This window comes from Penaeus vannamei, chromosome 14 (assembly GCF_042767895.1).
Source record: "Penaeus vannamei isolate JL-2024 chromosome 14, ASM4276789v1, whole genome shotgun sequence".
NCBI classification, from domain to species: Eukaryota; Metazoa; Arthropoda; class Malacostraca; order Decapoda; family Penaeidae; genus Penaeus; species Penaeus vannamei.
Window position 1 is genome coordinate 250,001 of NC_091562.1, and position 10,000 is coordinate 260,000.

A 10,000-nucleotide genomic window follows, 5' to 3' on the forward strand; every position below is an offset into this window, starting at 1 on the left:
ACAGTCACCCTCCTCTCCACAAGGAACGCGCGCATAATTCAAGTGATTATTCATTTGCATTATTCATCACATAATGCTATCGCGGATGCCATATTTGGCTCGACCACATTCCCGTATCCCCTCGTTGACCCGTGGAGCTTCATCCATGTGGTCTATGAGAAATGAATAACGATGGGTATAGCATTAAAATGGTATTTCGCGTGTATATGAATGGTAACGGGGTAGAAAATGTGCATCAGGAATTACAGGTCATTTAGGGAGATGGCTTCAAGCAGATAAATAAAGGAATTAATAGATAATGTAATGGTTACATAATATTTTTTAAAATGCATAACAATGGTAATAAGGACGATAATGGTCGTATTTGTATGATTATTTAAAAAATATATGCTTCCGCGAGTATTTTTTTTTTCGAATTACATAATTGCAATTGATTCACCTTGCGCGGATGTGGTTTGAGATTTTGTTCCACAGTGATATATAATACGTATTAGAAAAACCGAGTACGGCAGGGGAAGAGCATTATTTCTCATAGAAAAGTAATTTCTTGCGCTCATTACAAACGAGCGTTGTCTTCGCTGAAAGTAGGCACGCTCAAGAAGTTTCATTCAGATACGGTCTGACAATTTACACTTACAGTTGTTGGTGAGTTGGTGAAGTTCCTTAATACCGTTGCTGTCATCGCTAATGATTGCATATTTTGTGACTTTTTTCTACTACTTGCCCTATTTAGAAAGATTTGATTACTACTGTTATCTTGAAATGAAATATTATTCTCATCATATCTAATTCTTTTCATAAACTTTCCCGTGTGGCGTTGGTCACTGTAACAGTAATTCAAGTAATAGCAGTTATCAATAACATTAAAAGCAAAAATGTAAGGTAGAAAAGATAATTCTTGTTGAAAGTTGTGACTCATTCCATGAAAACTTCGCCCAAGATCTACCATGGAATAGCTTTCCAGGAAATATAACAACATGCAATCTCCCCAAGAAACTCTGTATTCAATTGAAGAGGTTTATAAAACACTCAATTCACAACAAACAAAATCATGTGAAGTTGGTATTAAACACATTTATCTATCGATCAACTCTCGGGACATTCTGGATCTGCAGTAGTTAATCTTGGCAACAATTTCACATTATCCTGGAGATATCAGACGGAGGTTCAAGCATGAAATTAGCTGTAAGCACTCATATAAACACAATACCTGATACATAAATCAATCTGCATCTACACAGACTATGTCAGCTACACAAGCCATAATGGAAGAAATATTGGATGATATTTTCCCATTATCCTCCATTCGCCCAAAGTTACAGGATTCACATTCAAGAAAAAGACAAACATACTTTATTTGGATCCACAGTCATGCTGGTATCTCAGGAAATGAAGCAGCAGTTATGGGGTCCAAAGATGCTACTCTCCTTCCAAGTTCCTTTTATTTTTCTTTTCTTTTTTTTTTATTATTATTATTATTATTATTATTAGTTTAGAATCGTTGGAAATAATTGAAAACTTTACCTCTCAAACACACGGTGCCTTAATTCATTTATGTTGTATCTATTCAGTATGGTGTGTATTAAGTTTGAACATGTAATATGGCCTTGGTAGTAATGAACATCAAATTTTAAGAGAAATCTTGTTGAGTAAATTAAAATTAGATAACCTTTTTCATATACAGCCGAGAAAAAGATGTTATTGTAATCGGACGATGCGTGATTACATCATATATATATATATATATATATATATATATATATATATATATATATATATATATATATATATATATATATATATATATATATATATTTCTTGGAGAGCACTAGAACCGTCATACACGAGCAAGTGCAACCACTGTAGTAGTCGGAGATTAATACCTGCCACTAATACCTAAATTTATTGCAATCGATTTTGATTATTAAATTCATATCTCCAAGTCGAATTAATATAATCTTTTGCATTAACAGTTGTTGCCGCTGTTAGTATTTCCTTCCAATCTGTATCTTGAATATAGTAAGTGTTTATCAGTTTTATTGTTACATGACTGTTCTTTTATCATGCATCCGTAGGTTTGGAATGAAATCATATGCTGAAACTGAAACAAACTGCCCACTACTTTGTATTAATTGATGCATCCTAAAACAACAGTTATTATTCCAAGTCATTATTAATTTTCTTATTCCATAACGGTCACCCTTTTGACTATATATCATACTATATGTGACAGTATTTCCCTAATTATACTTTTTACTGCCATTATGACTAACTTTGTCATATCTATCATGTCAATTATCACTGTTGTCTTAAAATGGAACGTTAATCTCATCATTGCAATTTTTTTCACATTTCTGTCAGGTAGCCAATGGCCATCCGTAACAATATTAATTTTATATTAGCGGCACTAGATTGCCGCTACTATGTAATCATAATGAGAAGCAAAAAATAGATATTAACTTTTCTTTATATAGGATAAATTTGGTTATCACTCATGTTGTTTTCAAAACCCTATTTGAATGATAGAATTTCATGTGTAAACTTGGAGACTTCCGGTGGTTGACATGATGTTAACTAATCTGCAGACAAATACATTTTTGATTATGACCATATCTATATGATAAAATAAGAGACAGAAGCAAGTCTACAAGGAAAATTGACTCAACAATTCAGATTTAATTTTTCATCATATAAAATACCATACAGCAGCTATCGGCTAACCAGATCCAACGTAACGACATAATTCCGTTTATAATCTAGTGGCCTCCTGTGCCTTTCGGGAATAAAATCATTATCTCACAGTGAATCCATGATAATTCCGGAACAATTATTCGAGAAATGAATTAGAATGAGACTGATTCGAAACTCAAAATACTAACCTTTCCGTAACGCGTGGTTCTGTTCGATATTGAATGTTGCGATACCCCTCCTTACGAAACTTTTCAGTGTAGCTGTACATATAGTTATGTATAGATATAGGTATAAATAGCTCTTGCTCGCTCTCTCTCTCTCTCTCTCTCTCTCTCTCTCTCTCTCTCTCTCTCTCTCTCTCTCTCTCTCTCTCTCTCTCTCTCTCTCTCTCTCTCTCTCTCACACACACACACACACACACACACACACACACACACACACACACACACACACACACACACACACACACACACACACACACACACACACACACACACACACACACACACACTCTCACACACTCCCTCACACTCCCTCACACTCCCTCACACTCCCTCACACTCCCTCTCACACTCCCTCACACTCCCTCACACTCTCTCACACCCTCTCTCTCTCTCCCTCTCTCCCTCTCATACACATAAACCTTTGTAACTCATAAAAACACATAAAACAAACAAACACACAACATTGATATACTTACAGACACACACATACAAAAGACAATAGAAAGAAAGAGAGGGAAGGGATATCTCTGTTCAAAAAAAAATATTTGTTTCCTGCACTCTCACCTTATAACTAAAAGATTCTGCAACTGGTCATTAATAAAAGAGATGAGAAAATATATTTTATTCTGTCATGAGTATTACAAAGATTTCGTTACAACACAAAAGACAATTTCTGGATGATTGCTCATCAAGTTTCTGTATATATTCTAGCTTTACGAAAGAACACCAACTGCTTATAGTCATAAGCATTATCATTCTTAAACATACTTTGAAAAGGGAAATAGAGAAAATACAGGTAATCTGACCCATAAATCATGCGCCACTTTTTATCACTTTTTTGTTTCTTAATTTTTTTATTTTTTTAAACTAAAATTTAAATATATATGTATACATGTATGCAAATGAATAAATTCATGCATGTATACATAACCTGTTTTTTTTAGAGCACAATCACTACATTTCTAATAATGAATGAGGTGAAATATATTCTGTAGTACATTTGAAAACCTCTCTGGAAGTCAACTGGGATAAAACTCCCTCCTTTAATGCTTTACATGTTATCCTGAGTAAATCCAAAAGGAAAAAAATAAATTAATGATTAAATCTTTTCAGGTACATAAAAAAGTTAATTTTTAAAATCATATGTATATGTCCAGCAAGTAGTTGCTTCACTGCCCTCATAAATATCAGTAACTGAATTTCACTATTTACTTTTGCCCACCAAGAATTTTAGGTTGTAATTTGCTTATTCTTAAAAAAAAATAAAACTTTCAAAACTAAAAACATTTCTTGGCAAGTTTCAATAGTATACAATAAACTGGGGTATATATGGCACTTTTGTTCCTCATTCCTGACACGAGCAATTAATACAATTATAAATTTCCAACCATGTGGTAGCCCTAAAAGCAACAGCAGTTGAGAACATTTTGGCCGAAAAATTGGCACTTGATGAATTTAAATAAATTGTACAACAATTACTGTATTACACATATCAATTTAATGGGCTAAGAAGCCTTATTATCTTAGTCCAAACAATATGATTGTTTGTCCATAATATGATTCTCTTATCAGTCTATGTAGTATAATTAGTGACCTCAATATCTTAATGATTATCAATGCATACCTTCTCGCTGTGCCAGATCAGTCAGTTAGAAAGAAAGTGGTAACAAATTTTTTTTTAAATGTGTGTCAACCTCATATGTGCTATCCTTTTTGAATAACCATACCAGTGGTTTACTATGTTTACCCAATTTCATCTGCAGTAAGCTACTATACTGTCTTCAAGTTTTGAGTTAGAAAAAGATTTTCATCTTTCTAAATTCCTCTTAAAACAACCTGACAGTTGACAGTTTAAAATAAGATATTTTACTATTGAAGATTGTAAAATACCTTTAACAAATATGACACATTGGTAGTTACTTCTTATGACAGATGTATGTATTTTCGTTAAAATCTTATAATCACATTTATCAGTAAATCAGATAAATTTCCATGCAATGCAATATCATTTTTGTGAAAAACCTGCGTCAGTATACAGGAATAAGTTCCAAGTAATCATACGAAACTGATCATAGTGTCAAAACAAATTAGGATGAATGGAACATCATCATTTGTTACATGAAAATTGAAAAAAAACTCCACGGAAATACCAGTATCCTCTTCAATTACACATACAGTGAAACAGATTTCACACAGCTAATTGATGTAAGGCTCATACTACCACTGTCACCTGTGCTACCCAAAATACTTTATATACATTTCTCAAGTATACTTTAACTAGATTCCAGATTGTATTCCAGGTATATTAAGCACATCCATTCTAGAAACCTTTAAGCTTTATCTCTTTTTGTGAAACTAGATACTAATAAAATGCCCTACTGTCACTAGCCACTTAGACCCTTCCCCTTCTCATTCCTTGATATAAGTTAAAATAGAAAACTAATAGTCTGATGAATTAATTTATAAGAAGATATCAGCAATTTTCTTTGATTAAAACAGTACTTAACACTTCATCTTTATATGAATACCAATATCTGTAAAAATGTCTAAAAGCTATGTTTTCTATTTAAAAAGGCAGGCTTTAAAATACATAAAAAATTAAGTTTTAAGAAAATTACTTGACACTCTACAGCCTGTTCTGAATATCTGCCAAAGTATCCATATAGCATTCTGTAAGTTCAAAATTACTCTCACTATTTTTAATAAGAAATGGTTAACTTATTCCATTTCTATACCCAAGTTGTGAGTTGATGAGGATACTAGCATGAATCATTGACATTTTTAGAATGTATGAGACAATTTTTGTTTATCAATACAACAAAAAAATCTATTGTATAATCATACCCATAACCATGATGAAACAACATTTAACAATAATCCATCCTGGAACCCGGTTCAAGAGACTTGAATTTTCTTTATCAAATACAACAAAAACATTGATAATCATACCCTTTAACCATGATGATATAACACTAACAATAATAATAACAACAGGATGAAATAAACTTCATCAGAGAACAATTTTCCTTGATGAGAGAGAACATGAGCTACAATTCTGAAGACAGTTGTGACAATGCTAACAAATTAAAGCTATACATAATACTACATTTATCACAGGATAATTTTCATTTTCCATTTTTCTAAAGAAGCAAATGAGATTATACACATTTATCTGTATCTAATCTCTTAATTTCTCAAAGAAGAACAGGACTGCTGCTGATGTTATGCACAACTTTATTAGAATATTATGCAAGCTCTAAATTCACAATTTTTTTAGGCAAAACTGAAGGTACCAAGATAACAAAATGAAGTTGCCATCTATATGTGAAATTTTTGGCAATGATTTCAGGAAATGTTAGCTATTCTAAAATCCCCCAAAATACACATCCATCCCTTAAGAAACTGGTAGCTGAACATTCAAGGAAACAATGAATTCCAATCCAAGATAATCAAATAAGGAATACTTGAAATGAAATTCAAACTTTACACAAATTTTTAAAATGACTAAATAAAAAATACTATGGGGTAATATATCCAATTTCTAGTACATAAAATGCAACTGGCCTGTCCTTGATAATGAAGCTCATTGCACTTCTGTCAATTTCAAAATGAGTACTAATGATTATCAGATATTTTCCCTACAGGCTACTGTTGTATCAACTCCAAAATAATTAAAGGAAAATTAATTGTAAATATGTGTATATAAAGAGCATCCACTTTAGCTCCACAAAATTCAGATTATAATAAAGATATGCTTAGAAATTTGAAGGAAAAATGACTAAATTCTACACAACATAACATATAAGGTTACAAAAGTAACAGAACTGACTATAGTTTTATATCCCACATCAAAATGGTGAGATAAGTCCTAACTACATCATTCAAATATTGTATTTGCTAAGAATGTAACGTAAGATTAAACACAAGAAAAAGTTAAAACAATATTAACAAAAATACCCATTCTTATGTAGAAAAAAGCAAGAAACGACATGCTGGATATCATCCCTCTGTAATCCCAAAAGGGTTGTTATTAATTATGGCATTTGTTTAATCAACCACAATAAGAGAATAATTACCTCTTGGCTAAAAAAAATAATCTAACCATTTACATGGCATCCCTATGATAATATTCTCAAACCTATTTCTTCTCTCCTGAAGTACAAGAAATATGCCCATTACTCTGTAAAAACCCTAGTCTGCTTTTTCACAGGCACTTGTCACTTTTCAGAACCCAAATAGTGAACAGTTCCCTACTGGAGATTATGATATTAGCACCATGTATTATATTAGCCAACCACTGTATGTGACGATGAGTGAGAGTTACAATCATTGTTTAGCAATATTTGAAGCATGAGAAATCAATGTTTTTTTTACTACTGATGGGCTATTTTTTATTTTATTTTTTTGACAAGGAGATATTTTCTTATCAACTAAGGCAAATAATTACAGATAAATAATAATATCTACAAGAACTTACTTGTCAGCAAAAGTAAGCATAATTCAGTCTACAGATTTCCAACAAAATAATTTAAAACATTTCAGGTATCAGAAAGTCATTTGGACTGCAAAATATTGGCACTATTATCATTGAGAAACAAATTATATGCAACCTCTAAAGATGATGAAATAGTATGCTTTAATACATACATGGTATTGATTACTGAGACACTGATTACAGAACTGGATTTACTGAGAGAAGAACCTTTGCAAGAAGCACCCACTTGAGAATGTACATTCCAGCTTATTTCTATCTAATACCAAGGGAAGTAACCATGTCTACCCATCATGGCACCATATGGTGAGTTACAACCAAGGACAACACTGAAAGAACACAGATTCCTCACATACAAATCTCACTGAATGGTAAGATTTATACTGATTATCATACATTCCCAATCTACATTGAGCAAACATGTCATGATATGAAACTCAATGTAACTCTTACCAAGTTAGTGAACCTGGTACATATGTATCTTTATCACGTCCTGGTGAAACTTCATGATTTCACCAAAGATCACAAATGGGCAATGATTGATCTTTCTCCATTACCATATTACCATTGTGACCAACACCCATCAATCCTACCCTATCAGAAGGCACTGGAGGTAACATATGACATCAAAATACCTCTCCAATGGTCATCACCTAATGATAAAAAGCATAATAAATATTGTCACACCCTCCTGTATAATATGCTCAATACTACTTACTTTAGCCATTGCTGAAGGCAAATCTGCAATATATGAATCACCATCTAATAAAATAATTCTCACATCATTACCCTTTTTTTCCACATTGAACACCTGCTGTTATTTCTGCAAACTGGTAAGTCTAACACATGCATAACATTAAGATACCATCAGAGTTGGAGGGAGCACAGTATGGCAACATGTCTGGACGTGACAAGACAAGACTGCATGCCTTAGAAGAAGCCTCCTTCACAAAAAGAATCAATAATAAAAACAAGACTTCCTGAAGCTTGTCTAAGAGCACACATACTGCCTGACAAACATTTTACTTCTAAATTCTGATGGCAAATCCACCAAGGCTTCCCCTCCCTCAGGTGGCACAGAGAACTGACTGCAAGTCCTCAGGTAGTGACTTGAAGAGGGTCTGTAAGTTGGCATTGAGTTTATCCCTTGTATGTTGGCTTACATGAAGAGTGTCTGCTGTTGTCAGTTTGGCCCTCAAGCGTAAGACCATGTCAACCACTTCCACTTCACTACGACTGCAAGCCCATCCACTTAAATCCTGCAAAGGGAATGCCATATGAATAATAATTCTGAAAATTACAAGGGTTTCATAATGAGTACACACATGTGTACTCATAAACACATGTGTATGTAAATGTATATATCATATATAGGTAGATTAGTAGACTGACAAGTAAGAGAAGTGATTAAGTAAACATAGTAAATTTGAAATTAGAAAAAAAAAAAAATGACTAAACTAAATTTGGCCATTTTCATAAAGGCAAAAATGCAAAAGTCTAAATTCAAAATGAATTTGGGTGTCTTCTTAAGGGTAAAAACGTCTACCACCTTTCAAAAAGCAGAACTATTCTATTCAATATCATAAATATTTCATGCTTTTTAAAAAGTAAACACCCATAATATCTAAAACAATCCAAAGTACTTAATAGTGAAATACTTAATATATTGCCAATATCAAAAACATCAAATCTATTGGCATTGCTTACAGCATCACTGAGGGCCTGGAGATGGAGTTTTGAGAGCTTGTCTGACACCTCCTCGTAGCGGGCATTGAACCACACCGAGAAATTGATGGAACGGAAGAATCGTCGGTAGAGACCTTCCCAGTCTCCACGGATTCCAGTTGTCAACTGTGGCCCATACAGCTCAAGTGTGGCTAAGAAGTCATCTGGGTTAAATGGTCGCAAACTGGGTATTGCCTGTGAGAAAATGGGTAAATAATGAAACCTTTATACTTCACCTTTATACTTAGAAAGGAAAGTAAATCATTTTTGATGTTCACATACTATGAATATATCAACTGATAACCAAGAAAACAGGAGAAACATGTATATATTATATCACATACTTTGTATTTCCCATTTTGAGAAGCTCTAAGACAGCAAAGATTTCTTGAGGGTTTGCCCTCCTTCATTGTGGTTATATACAATCTACAGTGGTTAACCTTACCTTGTATGGTGAAATGTTCTTCTGAAGTGGCATCAGGGAAGCTACATATCTTTCCAATGGAATCATGAAGGACTGTGTTAACTCTAAAAGATGTCGTCTTAGGAGTGCACTCTGTACCTCTACTGGTCGTCCTGTCTGCACACCCTTCAGTAATCGCTTTACTAAACCCTAGACGAACAAGAAACAAAAATTGTCTTTGAGTTATTTCATATTCACCACATGACTGAGTTTACCTGTCATCTAAATGGAATAACATTTGATCACAATTCAATTTTGGAGAACTATTTCTAAACAAGCTTATTGCTCACCTTGTCAGCCTGTAGGTGAGGTCGGTACTTTGTGTACACACCAGGTTTCTGTTCAACTGTTTTGAGAGCTGAAGCTTTCTTTAATTTATGCTTCTGTGTACTTGGGGATCCTGAA

The 10,000-nt window shown here is 33.3% G+C and overlaps 1 protein-coding gene across 1 annotated transcript in view; it reads right to left on the minus strand.

Moving 5' to 3' along the window:
• Positions 1-3,522: 3,522 nt before the first annotated feature.
• LOC113826856 (protein DENND6B) overlaps positions 3,523-10,000 on the minus strand; it is a 56,330-nt gene continuing 49,852 nt past the window's right edge. Inside the window, exons 8-11 of the mRNA XM_027379754.2 lie at positions 9,886-9,995; positions 9,578-9,745; positions 9,115-9,327; positions 3,523-8,666 (exon numbers count right to left, since the gene is read on the minus strand). Coding sequence (XP_027235555.1) covers positions 8,475-8,666; positions 9,115-9,327; positions 9,578-9,745; positions 9,886-9,995 — 683 coding nt within the window. The 3' untranslated portion in view covers positions 3,523-8,474. The remainder of the gene's footprint in view (positions 8,667-9,114; positions 9,328-9,577; positions 9,746-9,885; positions 9,996-10,000) is intronic.